General features: G+C 44.5%; 1 protein-coding gene across 1 annotated transcript in view; it reads right to left on the bottom strand.

Moving 5' to 3' along the window:
* Nucleotides 1-2,784: 2,784 nt before the first annotated feature.
* ches1 (checkpoint suppressor 1) overlaps nt 2,785-23,008 on the bottom strand; it is a 68,789-nt gene continuing 48,565 nt past the window's right edge. The window contains exons 4-6 of the mRNA XM_087851929.1: nt 17,827-17,885; nt 7,556-7,664; nt 2,785-6,527 (exon numbers count right to left, since the gene is read on the bottom strand). Coding sequence (XP_087708055.1) covers nt 5,969-6,527; nt 7,556-7,664; nt 17,827-17,885 — 727 coding nt within the window. The 3' untranslated portion in view covers nt 2,785-5,968. The remainder of the gene's footprint in view (nt 6,528-7,555; nt 7,665-17,826; nt 17,886-23,008) is intronic.

The raw sequence follows: 23,008 nt of genomic DNA, 5'->3' as shown, positions 1-23,008 counted from the left end.
GTTAGCTCAGCACTACTTTTACCTAAGCAGAGGATCTGGATCCTTCTTTCACTACTGGTCCACACATTAATACTTTCATGCGACACAGGTGCCCCTTAAACAAGTCTGACCTTTACCAGCTCCGTAACTGCACCTGTAATGCTTCTCTGTGGGGCCAGAGTGCTTTATGTAGTAACATCGTGCCACCACAAGAGGGTGATCACACCACGCACCAGGAAAACAGGCTCTGTCTTCCACATTTCAACACTCACACTCACACACACTCACACACACTCACACTCACACAATCCACTTTGTAAAACACGCAACTGTTTTCCACGTTATTCAATAAAAGCAGATTTAAGTGAATTTTTGGATGAGCAACATCCACTGGTCTTGTTTGCTCGCTCTGAAACAGACTTGCCCTGACTACCAAAGGGGAAATTTACCCCCCACAAAAAACAATAAAGCTTTGCAATAAATGAGAGCTGACAAGAGAACGTTACCTCCACTTCCGTCTCCATGGAAACTTGCCTCGCTGGTCATTCTGAGGATATGGATGATATAGACCGGGGAGCACACAGCTCTCCGCGTGCATCAATCCACTCAGCGGTTCAGTGCGGCTCTTCTGAAATGGCATATTACACCACCTGAATTCATTTCATTTAGTTCACTGAGATGAAATTAAAGGCCTGTCCGCCCCTGACAAGGATGTGCTTTTGGATTCACTTTAAACCTTTTCCAGTGGAGAACAGTTGGGGAGGGAAAAAGAGGAAAGAAGTGACATGATAGGAAAAAGACTTTGTTTAATCTGTGCTTCTAAACGTGAGATTTCATCAGACGTGAAGCCACGTTATCCATGAAATGTTGTCGCTACCTTTGAGTCTCACTCTCTGTAACTGAGTAGTAAGATGCCCTCTAAAGATCCACAGAATGCACACTTTTCTTTTCTCACCCCCCTCTTCTTCTTCGCTGTAGTTGCATAGCAACAGAGGAGCTGCTAGCTCCAGTTGTGTTGTGGTGGGAGCGTGCTGCACAGGGAGGCACTGGCTCAAGATTAAGCCGGTCTCTGCTTCAATTATGAATGGGCTTCCACTGCCACACGGCTCCAAAATGGCACCACTCAGATTGATAAGACACCGAGGCACTCTTTGGTACACTTAACTCTTTTACTTCTTTCCCTTAGGGAGGGGGAGCAGGACTTTAATCAGAAGTATTGAACTTAAATGATTAGAGGAAGCAAGTGAATAATTAACTGGCGGGAAAGGCTTGGTTATGATAAGACCCTTGTTGATGGGAATATGTGAGGTTAATGATTGGGGTCAGTCTTGAGAGCAAATTAGAGTCTCTAGTATCACAAAGGTAGCACTCTACTAGTAAGTGTGGGTTTGTGTGTGGTGCTGAGGAGGTGGATGACAAAGGCTGACATCCTTTACTACATTTCACTTGAAGTGCTGAGATGAAAACAGCTAATTGTTTAGTACTCGGATCAGCTTCCAGTAAATATGTTCTTAACAAAACTCAGAATGGTTGATTTACAGCGGTTTATGTGCCGTGGAGGTGGGTTGCAAATTGGCTTGCAGTGTGCAAAAGTCTTGAGACACTTAATTTCTAGATTATTTTATTTTGCTTCCAAGGAGCCAGATTTTCTCAAATTTTTAAGAGAAATTCAAGGTGGGCTCAAAGTGGGATTTTAAAGTTTTCTTGTGCTTTTTCAGTAATTTCCAGTCCTTGTACCTGACCATTTTCAGAGGAGCTGTTTAACACTGACCTATGCATCATTCAGGAATAATAAAAGGCACTCAACTGAAGAAATTAACCAGTGTTGCACTTAAAACAGATGCCTTAGCAAAGAACCTATTTTTAGTAATATGTTAAGATACTTTGCTACTGGCAGTCTGTTGCAAAAACATATAATTAATTAAAGTCTTGCAAAAATGCCCAAGATGGGCAAAGGTCTGTCGACAGACCAGGTCAGCACCTGGACTCTTCTACTCCAAAGAAATCGTGCTCTCCAGAGAACACGAGTCCAGTGGCAGCGTGTTTACACCACTGCATCTGACGCATTGTGCTCGGTGATGTAATCTTTGGCTGGAGCTGCTCAGCCATGGAAACCCGTCCATGAAGCTCTCTGCGCACTTGAGCTAATCTGAAGGGCACGTGAAGTTTGGAGGTCTGTAGTGACTGACTCTGCTCTGCGGGTTTACGTGGCTACCACTTTGTAGCTGAGTTGCATTCCCAATCACTTCCATTTTGTTATAACACCATTAATAGATGAATAGCTGACGGTGGTGCATTTAGTAGAGAGAACATTTTATTCATGACTGAACTTGTTGCACATCCTATCACAGTACCACGCTGGAGCTCACTGTGCAACTCATTCCTCCATATGTTTGCAGAAGCAGTCTGCATGCATAGATGCTAACTTTTATACACGTGACCACTGAAGTGATTGGAACACCTGAGTTCGATGATGGTTTTTAGCAATAGTGCACTTTTCCAAAGTTTGGCGGCCCATAAATAAAGGTGGTCATTCCAAATATTGACTTTTGAGCTCGTTAGAATTATGCAAAATCAGTTTTTTCCATGTATGTTTGCACATAAATTGCTGCACCTATTTCACGTTGCTTTATCGACATATAAAGAAATTAGGGTTGCCTGATACTTTATGTCCCACAGTACTGTGTGAGATTTGCCCACTGGATGAGTAACAGTGGTGCCACTTCAGTTGACGTCCATATCTCCAACTGTAACTATGCTTTTGTCTTTTATGATATCATCTGAAGAACAACAGCCAAGCGTAGCTTCTGCAACTCGTATTTTTTTTTTATTATTGCAACCAACTGGAAGACAATACATCACATAAACATCATTGTAGTTTCTCAGAAAATGGAAAACAAAATAAAACAACATTTATATATTTTTGCCACGGTATTGGACAACGTTGATATTTACATGTAGTGATGAAATAGGTCTTGAAATCATTCTTTGGCAATATGATTTGCACAATAAGGAGAAAACCGAACATTTACTGAAACAGAAAAAACCAAAGAAGAAGAAAAAAGAAAACAAGAAAACAACACCTGGGTGTACCCTGCATCACATCGCACAGATCAATAACAGTTTTGCATTTTGACATCTCTAACCTATGGCTTTCCAATATTCAGCTCAGACAGTCACGGAAAAAAGAAAATAACGGCAGTATTATAGATAAGTCTGTCAGAAACAAAAAGAAACAGGAAAATTTAAAAGGCGCGTAAAAACGTCAACAAATAATAAAAAAATAATAATAATGGCAACTATTCTTCTAGGAGCTTTTTGTGGTACGTTTGGCAGGTTTGAAAGAAAACACTTTGCTGTTCGGGGGCTTTTCAGGCAGTGAAGTGGATGCACTTTGCTTTAATACGTCCAGGTACAGTTCATGTGTTTTACCAGGACTCAGAGGTGAACAGATCTTTCCTGCGTGTCACAGAGTGAGCCAGAGGCAGAAACCCCCCAAAAAACAAACGTGCGCTGCTAAAGCGACACGTCCTACCCCCTCGACATGCCTCTTGCCAACTCAACGCGGTTACTAGTCACCACAGCGGCGGATTGGTACATCGAATACAGCAGAGTGCTTGACCCGGGAGCACTCAGACACACATCAGACGACAGACAGATGGCACACAACGACAACACTAACAGTGTCTCCTTTACCCCCCCCCCCTTTTTTTTTTCTTTTTTCTCTTTATGGGTACCACACAAAATGCAAAGCCAGTGATGCATGCTACAGGTGGCGAAAGACTGCCGGTGGATGGGGGCATGCATTTGTTTTCCTCCCGCTTGGCTCGCTGACGATCGTTCAACGTCTCTTCAGCTCAAACAAACCCCCACCCCACCTCTCCCCCGTCTGGCTCTGCTGCTACAGCCAAAGCCCAGCCTACGTTTTCACCTAAAAAGCGGCTTTATTTTATACGCAGACGAGGGTCGGATAATACTTGTGCGCGCATTCCCGTTTTAGCCATGATGCACCTGGGGTTAAAAATACTGTCTGTAAATCAGAGAAAAGAAACGTCCCCTTCCCCATGTCGTCTTTTTTTTCTTTTCTTGGAGATATGAGGGCATCTACAAGGTCTCCCGCGCCCCTTTCCGATTTCAAACATTTACACCGAACAATGCCGATGGAGAGGAAGGACACGCGTACGTTTACACACTGAAGTAAAAGTAAAAACAATACTGTTATAAATAAAGACAGGTTCTGTCGTGACAACAGAGGTACTGAGGGCAGGCAGGCAGGCACGATGTTAAAGGGTGTGTGTTCCTGGGCACACAAACGCACACACTCCACAGACGTGTTCTGGGATAACACCGGGGTTTAACATTGAACACCTAAAACAATTCAATTAAATCAAAAAAAAGAAAAGAAATCACTGTACAGGCAGAAGAAGTCGTAAGCCCACCCCCCACGAGGTGTTTCAGCTGGCCTACGTTATAAGCCTGAACCCGAAGCCCAGAGGTGGCGTCCTTTGGGCCTCTAATTGCAGAGTGATCTCCCACGTTTCCTCCCTGAAGACGTGTCTTTGAAAGCCCGCTCAGAAAAAGAAGGAGACGAAATAAAAAAAAAGAAAAGAAAAATCTCCAATATAATCACGGGTATAAGAATTGGCGGCAAAACTTTTTTTTTCTTTCCTCTAGGATCAAGGTTTATATGAAAATAAGTCATGCTTCATGCTAAATACATCGTTTATCTTACATGATCTTTGAATAAAAAAGATTTGCTTTTTATCTTATTTACAAGCACCCATGCAATATAACTGAGAAAGTCCTGCAGGTCAAATTGCTTCAATTAAGAAAAAGGAAAAAAATAAAATATTTTCTAACCTTTTTACAGAGTTGCCCGCACAGGGGCAAATTGCTTATATCTTTATGAGGGTAGAGTGAGGGTAAACAGACACAAACAGAAACCTAAACCCACAGTTCATGTATATAGTTCTTTGTCAAATGAAGAGGAGGAGTGGTGGCAGCTACTGGCAGCTATGAAATCTATACCAGGTGTCTACGTCGTCTAATGGAGAGAAGTACGAGGGGGTGGAGGTTTTACATTATGCAACAACAACAACAAAATGAAGGAGATATTGCCTCAGACCCGGCACACTATCCGTCTCTATGGTGATAAAACATGACCTTTTTTTTTTTTTTTTAATTTTAATATATTTATTCTTAAATACTATGAGTGCTCTTGAAATAAACCATGTCTTTACCCATGATGCTTTTTATTATAAGTGGCGTAAAATAAGTGCATGAATATATATCACATTGGGTTTTACATTTATTTCCACACTTAAGGTCACTCGCTCTCGTTAGCTCTACTACGCCATCTTTGAACTTTTTTTGTGTTTGTTTTTTTTCACGTCAGCTGTCGTATCGGCTACATGAAGCAACCTGGTCGCTTATCTTTGGCACAGTCTCACATTTGTGCTCGTGGATGTAGGAGAGTGACGCCGGCGGGCGGGCGGGCGACCCGAGTCTGGGCGAGCGCCGCCACCGCCGGCTATCACTGCAAGATTGCTACAGATTCACATAGAAACAAACAGGTAAGACAAACAGCCATCGTCAGCTCCCGCCCTCCCCCTCCCGGCAACGTGACTCGGTTTTGTTGCGCTCGTCCAAATTAGTGACAAAACGTGCTTTTGTTTTTTTCCTTTTTTTATGGCTTTCATCCCCTTTTTAAACAACAAAAAACCAACAAAGACATATGAGAAATACCCATCGATGTTTAGTGTTGCTGAACATGTAGGAAAACATAGATTTTTGATATTGCCACAAATAAGTAGGATTCACCTAATGCCCTGCAGATAGATAGAGGGAGATGACAAGTGTCCGTTGAGACTAATGCTGTAGTAATGTTACCTGTTGACCTAGTTGTGTGTGTGTGTAAATCTGTGTGTGTGTGCTCGGAGCTATAAGCCGTCTGTGTGTGTGTCGATGCTTTGTTCTATGTGTGTGTGTCTTAGTTTCTCAGGGCCTCTTTCTGCTCCTTCTGGCCCTTGGCGGTGCGGTTTGTGATGTTGTTGAGGCAGGCTCTAACCCCCGCCAGGTGGAGCAGCGATCCCGCCGCCTCTTTCATCTCCTCGTCGTCGCTCTCCGGCGGCTTCTCCACCGTCGCCGCGCGCCGCTTCTTCAGCGGCAGCGTGTCACTAATGCCTCTCGCTCGGCTTTTGGTCCAGGGCAAACTGCTCCCAGCCGGAGTCCCGGCTCCCCCCAAACTGCGTCTCTGTCCGCGCGGGGGCTGCTGGGAAATGTAGGTAGTGGTGGTGGCGGCAGTGGTGACGTGAGAGTCCAGCGGGATCTCCCGGGGCTCGGGTTTGACGTCCGATTGGATTTCCACGGCGATGATGTCGTCGTCGTCCACGGGGGAGGAAGGGGAGGTGACCTGGGAGGAGCTCAGCCTGCTGGGGGATTTGGCGGTGCTGTAAGTGTGGTCGTCCTGGAGGTCCTCGCCGCAGGGCGGAGGAGAGTAGCGGGATGGGCTGTCCTGTCCTCGGCTTAGATAATCGCCCAGGGATGATCTGTATGGATCGAGGACACAGAGAATAACGTTACTCCTGCTGTCACGCTGCCAGGTGGGCTGCCTGCCTCGACCTGCTTCACTCCACTGACGCTGAGCTTCTCTGCTTCACTAGGAAAAAGTTCAGCTTCTAATCTATCAGCCACAAATAGCTCCCTCGGGCCTCACGCGCATATTTCTCAGGTCAGATAAAACCCGTATTTCACAAAGACTCAGCCTTCCTTTTCAGAAATGAGCTGCCTCATTTTCAGATCGCCACCTTTGCGCCCCCCCACCCCCACCCCAATGACACGGTGCATTTTTAGCAGAACCCATCGTCTCGAAGGTTGCTCAGCACATAAAGAACCTTGCGATCTCTAAAGTCAGAGCGCCTCGACGGTGACGATTCTGCGGCGAGGCCGTTTAACGTTCGTGCTCGTTACACTGCGACGCGCGTTTTGCTCTATTAGTCGGGAGACACTTTTCGCTGTAAAGCGTCAAAGGACGGCGTGGGGTGGGGGGTAATCCTGACAACCCATAAATCAAAAAGTAGCTTCAGCAGCGTGCCCTGTCCCCCCGGACATCCCCCCCTCCCCCCAGAATGAGAGCGTGAGCATATTAATATCTCATAAGAAAAACATGCACTCCCTTACAGTGATCAAATATTCACTGCAAACCTTTAGTGAGCCTTTCGGGTATGTTTAATTCATTATGCAGTGCAGGCCATCATACTCTCGTGCTCCTGTGATGGATGTGCATGTCCATGCATGCTCCCAATGTTCTTTGAATCACGAGGCCTCTCCCTCTAATAAACCTGTTTGTGTGTCTGCGAGAGACCGTTATATAAACACACCTGGATGAAACGTCGTGCACGGCGGCAAGCGTGCGAACGCCTCTGACTTTCCAGCACAATAAAGATGTAATTATGTAAACTATGAAAATTTGGGAGCTCCCCGAGCTTTGTGCCACTGCATGTAGGTGTAGGCGTGTCTGTGCAGCCCCCGCTGGTGTTAATCATACGTTTGAAGGCAGCAGGAGCTGTTTACCCACCTTATGGCCGAGGTTCTGCTCCCCACAGGGCTTACAGGTAAGGGTCTGATAACAGGGAAGAGGGCCTGGCTCCTGACACGGGCGCCATTTTGGATCACACCTCGAGGAACTGAAAGAGAGAGCAGGTGGAACATCAGCTACACGCACGACACGAATCAGTTTCAGTGACGAGCGGAGGGATTAAAAAAAACCAACAGAAGAAGCTCCTAAAAAAACAAAAACCTCTCAGATCCGACCTCCACAAGACCCGAGCAGCTCGATGAGCATCCACTGTCCATTCGAGGAGGCCAACGGGGCAATATTGATGCGCGAGGCAAGGTTAAATTGAGCAGGAAAGCGTCATAAATGAGTTAAGGCCGCTGCAAATCATTCAATTACCAACGACCGCTGGGCACGGCCAAATCCAGCCCGCCTGATACAGCAGCCGCTGGAACTCAAAGGGGGAAACCGCAGATCTGAAAATCTGAAAGGCACGTCTGTTTCGAACCCAAGTGTTAAAATAACCAAGTAAATTCACATCTTTTTATGTTACTAATTTATCTGCTGATCTTTTTTATTGGTTCGTCTCAAATGTCAAACAACATTTTCCAAAGCAGGTTAGTATTTTGAAATTAAAGCTGCAAATAAAAATGATTCAGTGTCTCTTTTATGAAACAGTCATTAAATTTCATCTGAACCTGAAGCCTGAACAGGTCTCTCTTGTAAGACTTTGTGTATAAATAAAGGTTAAATAAAGACATTCAATGACTTTATATTTTTTTTACCTTCAAACTTTATTCAGTGAAGAAAGTCTTTTACTGATTAATGGCTGTGTGGCAAATGCATTCAGTGGTTATCTAGGCAACAAGACTTCATTTCTTTGTGTCAGACATGAATATAATAGTTATCATGACTTTTTCAACTAACTTTTAGCTACTTGATCACATGACAAATGGCCTATAAGACTTCCATCATTAGCATTAAACTTGAAGGTGAACTAGTAGCTCAACAGATCAGTGTTAACGCGACAGTAAGAAGCTCAAAGAACCCTCAGCAGACCTGCGACGTCCGACTGCGTTGGGCAGTGAGCTCTGTTGTTGTGGAAGAAGTTTGTCTTCCAACAGTCGTCCATCTGGTCTAGCCAAGAAAAGCCTTGGTCAGGGAGGAGGAAGTGTAGCCAGTGGTCACGCAAACCAATTTTCAAAGAAACTAAAGAACCCACCAGAAGGACAACTCTGCGGCACTCTGCCTAAGTGCCATTTTACTCCGCTGAAAAAACAGGCATATGGCAAGCCCACCTGGAGTTTACCAAACGATACTTTCTGCAGACTAATGAGACAAAGATTGAATTCTCATGTCTGGAAAGCAAAGCTTTTCTACTGGCAAAAGACAGGTGCTGCTAATCACCTCGCTAATGTGGTCACCACATTGAAGCATGATGTGACTGGTGCAGAATACAGAGAGGTCACTGGAGAAAGAAACCCACACGACTGGGCTCAGACACAGACAACATCCTGAAACACACAGCCGTGGAAATGCACTGGCTTCCAAACAACTTGGGCCTAAAAATCTGTAGTGACAGACGAAGGTTACGGCTTACAAACCTGAGCCAATCTAACAGCAGGCAGAAAAACGTCCAACCTTTCACCTTGTTATTTTAATATCGTGTGTGTGCAACTAATGTATGGAAATTAGCTTAGTTGCTCCTTTTTGCTGAGAGTTACGTAAGAAGATTGATATTATTCTCGTGATTGTACGGTAAATGTAGCGCTGCAGCGCTAGTTAGCTAGCTAGCTTAAATTAGCTCAGTTTAGCATAAGATAGAAACACTTAAACAACAAAAAATATGATATATATTCATTTATTTTTGATGTCATAAAAGTTGCTGTCTGGTGGCAGACAGTTTATATTAACTTTAAAGAGAACCACCCTGACTGTTAGCTTTTCTCTCCTCTCTTCACGCTACACCAAGCTAACTGGCTGCTAGCTGGCTGCTAGCTGTAGCTTCATATTTAAAGTACAGACAGTTGATAACATTTAAGAAGCTTCAGTCTTTCAAATAAAGTCACTTTTATGTGTGTAGAACAGGCGTTTATGCAAAGTGTTTTCCAGCTGCCCTAAAAATTATTATATACAAAACTATAAAGAATGAAAACGCCGAGCTAACCACAAATCATGAAGAATAGATAAAAAAGCAAATATAACCAAAGTAATCACTGAAAGAATAAATGTAAATACAGCACTGGGTTAAAAATACTCAGGAGGTAGAGCAGCTACTAGTCAGAAGGTTGGTGGTTCAGTCCATGGCTGCTCCAGTCTGCATGCCAAATATCCTCAGGCAAGTTACTAACCCCAAGTTTCCCTCCGATGCATCCACCAGTGTGCGAGTAGTGTTAAATCACTTAAGGATAAAAAATAGTGCTTGGGTGATTGAAGCATGTTGTATAAAGCGCTCTGAGTGATCAGCTAGTGTAGAAACATGCTACATAAGAACCAGCTGATCATAATAATAAAGAAAAAAGAAAAGTGATTAAAAGTGCTGTTTAAAAACAGTCATCTAACTTTAAGCGATAAAAACATCTTCCCCAACAAATCACGCAGTGACTCAGGTCTGTGAAATTTCGACATATGGTTTTAATTTGTAATTATGAAAGAGATTGTAAACTAAGGGTAGAAAAAGTAAACTTTTACAGCTAACCTGCAATCAAGATGCTGGAGAAATAATGTAAAAAAAGAGAAGCTTTTTAGTATTCAGGGTGTTTAAGTATATACTGGAACTTTCTCTAGTTTACAACAATGCCTCAGCTAGAAAAACATTTCAGATTTAAGACAAACATTAAGAAGTTCCACATGATCATTTGTTTCTTAAGCCATTTCAGATTTTCCACCGAGGCCAAAGTCTTGTCTCTGGTTTCCTGCTCAGACTGGACTGTGGCAGACCAGAAGGAAGATCCAAACAGGTTTTAAGCTTTAATTGTAATTTATGTGAATCTATATATAGTTTCTACACAGATTATACACTTTGAAGAGAAGAGAAAAGAAGAGCGTACATCTGATCCGAAAGCGCTCATTATTCAGGGCTTGCTGCTCACCACAGTCATCCCAGTTCACTGGAACAGCTGTCATTTTCATCTCTGGGGTCAGTTTGTGTTTCGCAAACGATGACCTGCTGTTTGCTTTTGTCTGCCGCAGAAACGTTTGTTAAGGTGTGACTGTGAACGCCGTTTATCAAGCCATCGATATACTGCAGCTGAAGCATTTTTGGGAGGAGGGGGGTTAAATCTCAGCCCATACAGTAAATTTATGATTGATGTTATGAGCAGAAATTTAATTTGCCTCGAGAACCACAGGCTCATTAAAACATACAAGTCCCTCCCCATGTGGAAAGCAATCTTGTATATTTGGTTCATGTTGCCACACACACACACACACACACACACTCGTGCATTATGATTTTGTCATTGTAAGTGTGCGTCTGCTGCCTCTCTCTGGCCGCCTGTGTCCACAGTAATCTTATTGACTCCTGTTAGCGCGGCTCTGCCCCTGATATCTGCAGCTCTGCTCTCCATAACCTTATAAGTAAGTCCCTGCACAGAGTCTCTTTTGTAATCTTGATCACTCGCTGCATGGATGTGTGCGTGTGGGCAGTGGTCTCCCCGGGTTGACACGCACCCACCCTTTCTCCTCCCCACCTCCCGTTCCAGTCAGGCTTTGGGTTACCATAGCAACGGTTCCCTTTCCACATGCCACAGAGTGGTAGATCATGCATCAGCAGGGATCTACCACTCTGGGAAAGCAGGGCGGAGAAGCCGTTTCTTCATACGCACCCTAAACTTTTCACGACGTTATCGAGCAGACGCGTACGTTCGGTGGACGGTAAACAATCTTTAATGCGTCAGCTCTCGAATAGCTTGTCCGTGTGTGCCGATGTGAGAGCAGAGCAGGCGGCTCCGTTTGAAACCTCATCACAAACGGCTGGTTGCTGTGTGTCAGCCTGCTTTAAACTTGCCTCGATAACAGACCGTGCATAAAAGATGAACAGAGTCACTGGCCTTGTGTCACGGATAAATACAACAACATAAAAGGATACGACCGAGACAAAAACTGCTATTTTGTAAATAATAAACATGAATTCACTGTGTAATTGTGTAACTTTATTAGCAGCATCCTCCTGAAATGCGCCAACAACATTGAGAGTAACATCCTCTTGTCTGCCCCTTAATGCTCTCTGGTTGCTATGGTAACGTGTGAATATTTCTTTCAAAATAAGACACAACTACAACATGGGAAAGACCCGGTGAAACAGAGTTAACGATAAAACCCCTGAAAACCATAAATTTCACACCCGAGCCTCTACTCTCGCGGCCCGGAACCAAACGACTCATGGACCGATACCGGTCCGTGGCCCGGGGGTTGGGGACCGCTGACCTAGATGGCAGGTTTGGCTAGCAAGCTGCTTCCATAAACAACAAACAAACACTGATATCTGCTAATTAGTTTTAAGTAACACACGAACAAAGTAGAACTCAAAGTTCTTAGTCTGTTGGTTACACTGTGACTCATTATTTGCTAATTATCGCCGAAAAGGCACAAGCACAGCAAATTCAGTGGCCTGGAATAGCTGAGGTGACACCTGGTGCAAACTTTAAGCTTAAATAAGAATTAAATTGCATGTTATAAAAAACAACATAAGCATAAATGTGATATACAAACCAAAACAGCTGTTTGTATCAGACTGTAAATCGGGACATTTTAACATGGACATCCAAGGGGACTGACACGATATTGGGAGTGAGCCTCAAGTGGCCATGTGCGGAACTGCATCTGCTTTATCTTTCATCACTGGCTAATGCAGCTGAGCCCAAACCAGTCGGCGACGTCCAGATTCAGTCTTGTCTAGATTTCATGAGTGAAAAGAGTGAGAGAGAGAAATGTCTGACATGAGCTCTCACACCTCAGCAGCAGCAGTTTATCCTAGATGCAGACTTCTGCACACATACATATAACCTCTACTATAGGTGCAAGCTTCTCTTACATATGTGACCTCTACATTTACCTCCTCGCTCTGCTGACTGTTTGCATTTCTTTCTTCCATCCTCACTTGTTGATTTTTTCCCCCTCTGTGCATCGATCTGTCATTCTATGTATAGTGGTGACTCATATCTCCAACTGAGCACGCACGCCGACGCCGCAGGTAAAAAACCTGGGACATATGCTGTGGAGATGAGGTGACAAACTAAGCTGAGAAAGACCAGGCAGCACTCCCAAAGCCCGTCCCCGCTCGCTGAGATCGAGCATTACATTTTACAAGGCAGAGGGAAAAAAAGCTCTGTGTGGTTGGAAGCAGAAAACAAGAGAAAGAAATGTATGAACAGACAAGAAAAGGTGTCTGTCTGCATTTCAATCTCTTTTTTCCTGGAGAGAAAATATCCTCTAGTCTGTCTTTTTCCGATGTCTGGTCAGCTGCTCTGCCTTTTCTGTCTGCTTCCTACGTCTTCGCCCGCCGCCTGTCTCCCTGCCTGCCTGTTTTCCAGGACGAGCGAGAGCCCTCGGCCTCCCTCCCCTCTCATGTGCCGTAAACGCATTCAACCTCCTCTGCTCTCCTGTTAAATGAGTTCCACATGGCCCTGCAGGCTGCAGTCTGCACGCGGCCAGCAGAGGCACCAAAAACACACAAACACACACACACAAGCGGAGTGCAAAGGGTCAAAGGTTACTCCCAGCAGACTTTGAGAATGCAACCGTTTGAACGTGGCCTCTCGCTCAATCAAAACGTCTCCCACCCCCGCCTCCCGCCTCTCCCCCGGCCTGGCTGCTGTGTGTTAGAGTCTGAGGGCAGGATGCATACTAATGGTGTCTGACTGACTGGCTGACTGACGGACTGGATTGCTGGTGGGCTGAAGTTGCTGGCAGTTTAACTGGATGTCTAACTGGCTTGTCTATCTGACGCTACAGCCGAGTGTTTAAGTGGTTGGCTGACTGACATCTGCTATAACTTGCAGGGGTGGGAGATTAAAATAAATAAAAGCAACACTCGATTACTCGGACTTGGAAAAAAAAAAGCCCTTTAAACACAACTACAAACAGGCGTTATCAGGCTGAAATCTAATCAGCACCTGTGATTTTCAAATGTTTCCTTTAAGCCTATTTTGATCTTCAATATGCGCAAAGATATGCTTCTTAGAACTCTTTTAGTCTCGTTTTAGCTTTGAGGGATATTACATCAATTTTATACTTGAAGCAGAGTTTACTTGACATGAGGAGCTCTTCTCATGCTGAGAATGCTGTTGTAAAATATCTTCTGTGGCTCTGGAGAGAGAGAGCACTTCAAAGCATGAGAAAGTAACCCTGATTATGTCATCGGCGTTTTCTCGGTTTAGGGCAAAAGACCACACATTTTAGAACAGACATGTGCTAGAAAACACGGGAACAGGCCTGTAAGAGAACTGCATGTACCAGGCAGGGAGGGTCTGACGTTATTCAAGTATTATTATTGTTTATTACTGATCTCTGGCTCTCTTCACACTCCCTGAGCCTGGTTCTGTTGGAGGTTTCTTCCTGTTAAAAGGGGGCTTTTCGTCCCCCTTGTTGCCAAGTTCTTGTTCACAGCGACTCATCTGATTGTTGGTGTTTTCTCTGTATCATCGGAGGGTCTTTACCATATAATGTAAATCGATTTGAGGCGACAGGTGCTATATAAATAAACAACACTGAATGGAATGAACTATTGTAAGCTGCATACATTACTGAGGATTTTGAATCCTGAGCCTTAATTCCTGTTTCATGAAGTCTTTCATTATTTTGTCTACACCTCATATGAGGCGTAATGAAAAAGTTTAGCAAACCTGACACAAATAAAAGCTTTTTTTGGCCACTTCAACAAAACTGTTGCTCAACATCAGTGATTTTGCCAACTTTCTCAGCAGGAAGTTCATATTTGAGTTTGACACAGAGGAGCAGATCCAGTAGTATGGAGAGCAGGACTTCTTAAAACAGCACAGGACTGGAGATGGTCTCGAAGGGCAGGATGGCCACTTTTGAACCAAAGTTGCAGAACGTTTTAGATTTTAAACCACACCTACACGGCGCTGGAAGACGTATTTAGACTTGAGTAAAAGCGTCAATGCTGCAGTGCAAAAAGACCCGACAAGACAGGTGAACAGTGTTGGGGAGTAACGGAATACATGTACCGCTGTTACGTATTTAAAATACAAAATATGAGTAACTGTATTCCGTTACAGTTACCGTTTAAAAAGGTGGTATTTAGAATACAGTTACTTTGTTGAAATAAATGGATTACACGGCGGTACTTCCCTGTTTCATATTGTGGCGGGTCAGGACTGTTTGGGTTTTGTTTGACAGCTACGTTCTGTTGTTCCAGGCGGCAGCGTTACGGTTGCCATGGTTACAGGGTGATGCTCTCTCTCTGCGTGTTTCCTGGGTGAGAGAGGCCTTTTTGTTGTTGTTGTGCTAAGCTAACAGGCAGAATGCTACAGGTATAGCTCTAAAGAATGTAGCATCATAGGCAGTGTAGTCCGTGCTGCAGGGAGAATGGACCGCCATACACGTTATGTGTCTGTGAGCGAGGGAGGGAGAAAAAGGAAAAGTACGAGCTGTCATCGAGCAGAAACGGGAGCTGGAAGCATGTAAATATAATAATAACCACTGCAGCCAAGAAGAGAGCCTGACGAGCCCAGTTGTAAGTAAGCTATTAAGACTCGACTGTACACCGTGTTCGTGTTTTCTCCAAAAACAATAAGTTCTGTTGGAGCAGCCTTTCAACGCCTCTCTCTGTCTCTTGCTAGCAAAGTTGACCCAGACAACAAAGTAAAGCTAGTTTTCAGCTACGAGCCCGACACAGAACCCACGTATTAGTCAGAGGTCCCTTTACTACGGTTCGGAGCCGCGGACCTTCAGTAACAGTAATAAATCACAGCAATAGTACATTCATGTAGTTGTAAACAGCATGATAATATATTAAGTAATCCAAAGTATTCAGAATACGTTACTCTCATTGAGTAACGTAACGGAATACGTTACAGAATACATTTTAGGACATGTATTCTGTAATGGAATACATTTAAAAAGTAACCTTCCCAACACTGCAGGTGAACCTTTCTTTTACTGAAGTATCTGGTTTGAATAAGTATACATGCATACGTAATCATCACGGTCTAGCTTTTACTCGGCTCTATATATTTTATATTACATGCATTTCTAGATTTTTCTTCCACATCAAACATAAATACTGATAATAATGCAGTTTTGCAAACTGATCGCAGAGCAGAGAGATGATTGATTTTATATGTATTATAATATACTGACAGTTCAGCTGAGCTCTACCAGCTTCAGCATTATATGAATGTGTGATTCCTCAGCCATTACCTCATATATATATCTATATATATATATATCGATAGATCTATCTATCGATATATATATATATATATATATATATATGTAGAGAGAGAGAGAGATGTATATATTTCTACTGTGTTTAGTGCAGGTTTGCGACTTTTATTTACATTTTCAGCTAATTTTAATATTGCAGCTGGCTGTTTTGAAGGTAATTATAACAATTTTACACAACATCAGGTTGTTAATTAACTTTGGGCAGCATCTCACTTGTTAGTTATAATTTAAGCCTAAAAGGCAAATTAACTCAGCTGATAAAAAACGTCGTGAATAGTTTTTTTTTCTTGAATTCCTTCAAATTGCACTTAACTTTCACCTCTGCTACTGCGGCAACAGTGCTTCCTGTAACAGCTTATCATTGACTAGAACAGCAAACCTATGGAGAAATGTACAAGCATATGAGTTCCCACCATTTGGCGGGATTTGCAGTCCTGCTGGAATTGCTGGTAATCATTTGTCAATAGATATCTGTCAACAGACATAAAGCCGATGCTTGTTTAAAGCGATTGTGATGCACCGGTTTGCCTGCGATGAATCATTTACAAGCTGGTCAATTTTTCTATTGACTTGGATACACCCTTCATTTGCAGCTGACAGGTTAATAACGGCCCAGAGCTGGTTCACATGAGTTAGCTCCAGAAACGATAGAACTTAGAGTTTAAAACGAGCACTTAGACCGAGCAGAAGCTTTATAATTTAGAGCTACTGAATAATGAACCTCGTGGAGGTGGGGTGATAGGTTGCGTCGAGCACTCGGCTCCCAGCCATTGTCCTTGCATTCTTCCACGTCGAGCGGGGAGAGGCACATTTCAGGACACATCACCTCAGAGCGGAGCAGCTCTGAAAGCTCTGGGAATGGGAGATGGAAGTAATAACTGAGGGCACTAACAGCCCCAAACTCGCTCGCTCTGGCACCCGACCACCCCCGCCCCGACTCTTCCCTTGTCTTTGCCTCTGGCTGTCTCTCACAACTTTCCCGTCCCTGCTGCCTCTGACGCTCCCACCTGTCCACTCCATCGCTCCTTTCAGACACACATTAGGAAAATTAAAAAAAAAGAAATGACTTTTTTCCCCTGTGTCTCCTCCTGACATGCGCACTCCCAAATCAGCTTTCCACCTCTTTCCATCCATCCGTCCATCCGTCCAGCTGTTCAGACGCATCACTCAGACTCTCTGCGTGTCCAGAGGGAGTCCAGGTTTTCAGACACTCTCTCCAAGCCCGGCTCCTTGACCATTACTACTCCATTATCAGCGGCGATGGAGGGCGCGCCGCAGACGCCTAATGTATCCATTTCCTCCTCCATTTAGGGCTCGGCAGCCCAGCGAGCTCCTGGAGTGCTCCCTGATTGGGATTGAATGTCCATTTAAACGGCCGTCCAACCACCAGGGAAGGGTGGGGGGTGTTCGGCAGGGAGGGGGGGCAAGGAATAATGGGAAATAGGGGGTGGGGGGTGCACAAGAGTAAAAATAAAGTGAGACTGTACATATGTTGCACTAGATGAGCAAAGGAGGCAAGGGGATTGCTCCCCAGCCTCTGATTTGAAGCTCAGATTTTCTTCCTTTCTTTCTCTCCCTGCTTTGCTCGCCGTGTCTCGATCACTCCTCTTCTCCCCCCCCCCCCTTTTATATATTTTTTTCTCCACAAACTTAGAAAACACTTGGTGCTGAGCCAAGTGTCAGAACTCAGCACTCAGTATTCTCAAGGTGCGCTTCTAAAAAGAGGGATTTGGAATTGAGATGATTGGAGTTGGCACATCCGTAGAGGGTGGAGGGAGAGAGGAGGAGGAGAGAGGAAGCGGGTGAGACAGAGAGAAAGAAAGAAACAGGCGGGAGACACACACACACACACACACACACACTCGGAGGTGAAACAGTACCTTGTAGGAGTACTCCTCCGTTCTTTCTGAAGAGGGGACTCCCCGACCACAACGGAGGACTAGAAAGGAGAGAGGAGAGAAAACTGGTCAATCATTTGATCACGTCGCAGCAGCCAACCAGCCCAGCCGGCTTCATCACGAGGCGGATAGCGAGGCAGGAATTTGAGCCCATAAGCCAGTGCTTCTGATTATAGTGATTAGATTCCCGGGTGTCCCACTGTTGCCATTATTCCCTGTGATTACCTCGGAGAATTACAGCCTCGACGCTGTAGTCCATGGGGGTAATTTCTCATGACAGCCCCCCACCGCCCGCCACTCGTCCATTCACACACATTAAAAAAAAAAAGAAAGAAAGAAAGAAAGAAATCATCAGCTCACAAATACTTAACACGCACTCATGCCAGACAGCCATGTTTGAGACGGCGCGCGCGACACATTAAAACACACACAGGAAAACACAAAGCCGGCGACTCGGTTTAGGTGATCATTGCACCACTAATGAGGGAGGTAATGACGGCATTGCTCACATAGACGCAGATATCTCCACTCACACACACAAAAGGGATGCTGCTGGATCTGTAATTTAAAGACAGAGCGTGGGGGGTGGGGGGTTTCCAGGTTGAGTGGTCTTTAGCTCCCAGTCAGACGGCTCGTCTCTCAAACACAGTCAACACTGGTATCACACACACACAGAAAACACCTGGGGAACGCCGTGAACTTGCTTCCACTCATTCGGAGAGTTTCCTTTGTGACACGAGTGTTTTTATGTTGCTGAACGAGAGGATTTGGACGCCAGCACTCGTGAAGCGCTTCTCACCTCGCCAGATGCCGGGGAAAGATGGACGCACACACGCAGATATTTACTGTTCGCACACGCACACGAACGCAGCGAAAGCAGCAAATTTCAGCCCCTGAGCCACCTGCTGTTGCCATGGAGAGTTGCCACATTGCGTTGCCACGGCGATAACATATTTTTCCTGTGCTAACAGCCTGTCTGTTTTCCCTAGCCCCCCCCCCCCCCCCCCCCCCACACTCCCGCCCGTCTCACCCCCATCTCTCTCTCCGTCTCTCCCCTCTTCCCCGCCTCACCTCTCTCTCTCAACAAATGGGTTTGCAGCGTGACAGCACCTGACTTATACTACATGTGTTGCCATGGCGGCGTTCCCGTTGCCAAGACGACCCCTGTGCATTTAATGCGGTGAGCGAGGGGCTAAACTCGCCGCTCCCCTCCTTCGACATCCCCTCACTAGGGAGAAAAGGGAGGAGAGAGAGCTGGAGGTAGAGACCCCCTCCTCCTCCTCCTGCTTCTATCCAGATGCTGATGGGGTGTGAAGGAATGCACCATGGAGCTGACCTCCTACCCAGCGTGCTCTGTCTCTCACACACACACACACACACACACACACACACCATTACATGTGTCAGACACACACACCCATTTAAAAAAAGCATGAATAGCACAGAGCTGGACTGAGACACTTAAGTGAGCAGAGTCTCTCACACACACACACACACACACACACACACACACACACACACACACACACACACACACACACACACACACACACACACACACACACACACACACACACACATTCTGGCGCACACAGCACGTGGGGGCTGGCTGCTGTGGTGTGAGTTATTATAGCCATGAAAAGGCGAGAGGTGCGAGCGACAAACAGCAGAGGACAAAGGAGCGTCACCGCACTCCAGCTGCACCCCACCCCCCCCCCACCCCACCCCACAACCCTTCTCAGCCACTTCCTCCTATCTATCTCTATCACTCCCCGTGTTCATCTCCCACTTCTGTGCTGTATAGAGCGGCTTGAGACAGTCCTTGACCTTAACATAATAGACATGCTGTGCAACCATTCACGGTCATTACACTTCATAACATAATATTCTTGAGCGTGAGAGCTGTTGAGAGAGATATTGTGTTATATTGATTGGACTTGAGTTCCAGGATACATATAAAGGACAAAGCTAATGCCAGATATTGAAAGACGTAACGTAACGTAGCACATTTTCAGACTGAAACGGTAGCGCTACACTTCTGATGAAACACACGCACAAAAAAATCTAAAGTAATGTTTAATAATTCATCTTCGTGATAGAAGATGAGGGTGAAACTGCAATCCAACTTAAAGGCACACGATCTGCATCTGCAAGTAAAGCTTGCTTTGTTTTAATGCGAAACGAGTGAGAAACACTGACGGATCCATCGCCATAACAACCAGACTCTGTGCATATAGTGAAGAATGGCTTATTTAGTTCAAAGCCTTTGTTGATTCATAACTTTACCCTGAGTTGCCTGTTTTTTCATGAAATTGGTATCCAAGGTCAAAAACACTAAAAAGATAAGGTGTCATCTTCCTCTGCAAAGTGAAGTCAGTATGCCTTAAACCTGTGTTGCTGCTACTGGCCAGCAGGGGGCAACAGCTCTAGTTCCAAAAGAAACCTATGGGAAAATGACCCTGCGTCTCACTCTTTTAAATAACATCTATAAATAATTTCCTTATAGTTTTATTGTTCCAATCATTAGTTTTGTGTTTTATTTAATGAACCGTGACGTTTGTTTTGTTTATAAAGACTGCATTTAGCGTAAAAATATAGTTATTTACAACAGGGATGTCAAACTCATTTCACACTGTGGGCCACATACAGCACTTTCTGTTAATGTAAAGAAATTACATTTAATTTCTGAGATATAAAAAAAGAAGAACAATGTGTTTCAGCTTTTCTACGAGACAAAGAAATGCTGCTGTAGTAAAGACGACTCTTTGGGCTCAGACTGTAAAAAAATAAATGTCAATATTACTTCTAGTGGCTCACTGGCCAGAAAGTTTTTATTCATTCACAGAAAAGACGGTTTTATTTAATTGCTTTGCTATTACTTAATTATTCTGGTGTAGTATTAATAAAAAGTTGTAAAACTTGTTGTTCAGTGGACCAGCTTGGTGTCTCTGCTGGGCTTAATTTGGCCCCTGAGCCTTATTTTTGATTTACAGCGCGGAAAGCTTGTAATGTAAATGTTGCTTACAGGTAGGTTACAGGTAGGTAGGTTAGGTAGGTTGTTCCACAGAAGAAGATTGTGATGTCACGGTGATAGTGCCATCTTTTATATACAGTCTTTTTAACAAGGAAAAAAGTGCCATTTGTGACCATTTTTTTCTGTCTGCTTGTTCTTCTGCTGTTATGAAGAGAAATATTAATAATTCTTGACCTCTGAACTCTTTAATTTCACACCAGTCTGTTTAAAAACTAATAATCAATTCTTTCCAAAGTGCTTATATTGAGTAAAGCTTTAGTTTTTAGTCTTTATGAACTTTTTGATCCAGCAGGTCCAGAGTGGAGAGCATACTGTGATCGTGCATTTACTGTTGTCTAAAGCACACCAACAACTTTTATTATCTATTATTATAAAAAATATTCATGTTGTTGAATCAGAGATCAGAACTGGAGGGAAACGTATAAAACTCATCATTTCCTCTCACCAGTAATAAGTGAATTCTTATCAACTTCATACTGAAAACTCGGAGAATCACAATAACCTGTTGAATTGTTTCATTTATTCTTCACAACATCGCGTCCACTGTTTTCTGGTGTCTTCTTGTGCTGCAGTACCCTGATTTATATCGCTCAAATCTCTTTGAGTTTTTCCAGTAACTGTCAGAGACAACAAAGCGCTCACAGGCATCAGCTTACATCGAAACTGGGTTTAAGCAATGAAATAACTGGACATACACAGATACGGGGGGGGATGCTCTTCAGGTGCAGCGTCCCAGTGGACCTGCAGCTCGGCTCAAACCGAGAAACACACTCTCGTCTCCTGCTGTGTGCCACGACGCAAATGAACAACTTCCCCTCCACACTCCGACCTCTCCCTGCACCCTCCCGTCCATGTTCCAAATCCAGCCTCCAATTTGTTCCACTTCCACATACCTCATTGTTCAAAATGACACTTTTACATTTTACGGTGAACCAATTATTCTGTCTTACACAGTCCACTGGCTCTGCAAGCCAACATACCCGGATCAACCGGGGAGCGGGGTGTAGGGCTGGCAGTGGCTGTGTAGTCGGAGAGAGACGAAAAAATAGGAGCGGATAAATGAAACAATAATAATGAAAAATATTTAAAAAATAAAGCAACTCATAGCAGCTCTCTCTGACGTATCAGTCGGGATGGGCAAAGGTGCTGGAAACTGAGAGGGTGGAGGAAGGAGGTGAGGTCAGGAGAGGAGGGAGATGTGGAGGAAACGACACAGGTGGATGCCGCCGCACTGTGGAGGGATGTGTGTGTGTGTGTTTGGGGGAGGCTGCGAGCAGTCGGAGAATAAAGTGAATGTAGACAAAGGGGAATTTAATTGAATGATAAAGTGATGGAGAGAGAGTGAAAAGAGTGGAGAGGGAGAGAGAGGGAATAAATCACAGCAGGGATAAATAAAGAAGATGGAGTACTGGGTGCCCCACTAGTTGTAATGCATGCCTGAGGATGAGCAGGAGGGTGTGTGGGATATTAAAAGAGGAGACAAGAGAGCGAGATGAGTGGAACAGAGGCACAGTAGGAGCAGAGGAAAGGCAAAACAAGGGGGGAGGAAAGAGTGAGGTGGAGGGGGGGAGAAAAAAAAGGCTTTTTACCTGTGATGTGCCTGAGGGGGGAGGGAGATAGGAGGAGGGACAGAAGTGTTGTTGCATCAAAAGAGCATGCAAAAAGATTTAAGGAAAGGATGGTGCAGGTCAGGTATATAACGCCTGGAGAGAGTGGGTGTGAAGAGTAACAGATGGAGGGAGAGGATGGAGAGAGTAAGCAAGCAGACGAGAGTGCAGGCTTTATGTTATATGTGCATGCTGGCACCGAAGTCCCCATTTCATTTGCTCTTTATTTGCTTCTCGGAGATCCACTTACATCAGATAAATACTACGAGAATGAACTTATCTGTCTCCGGATAATTTACCCAGAGAACTTTCTTTTTCATTCCACGAGTAAACAGCCACGGCTCCCTCCTTAGAAAACTGTGAAACAAAAGAGCGAACCCACCGAGTGGCACGCACATTCAGAAAAAGCTCCCGTTTCCAGCCTTTCATTGCAGAGTATCCACGACTTTTTTTTAGAAAGAGTCAAACAAAGAGAGGTTGAGGTGCTGTGTGGAATTAGGAAACAGAAAAACTAATAAACAGC

The sequence above is a fragment of the Neolamprologus brichardi genome, chromosome 15 (assembly GCF_056152115.1).
Source record: "Neolamprologus brichardi isolate AB-2024 chromosome 15, ASM5615211v1, whole genome shotgun sequence".
In the NCBI taxonomy this organism is placed as follows: Eukaryota; Metazoa; Chordata; class Actinopteri; order Cichliformes; family Cichlidae; genus Neolamprologus; species Neolamprologus brichardi.
The sequence above is the reverse complement of the archived record's forward strand: the minus strand, read 5'-3'. Positions and strand labels throughout refer to the sequence as shown.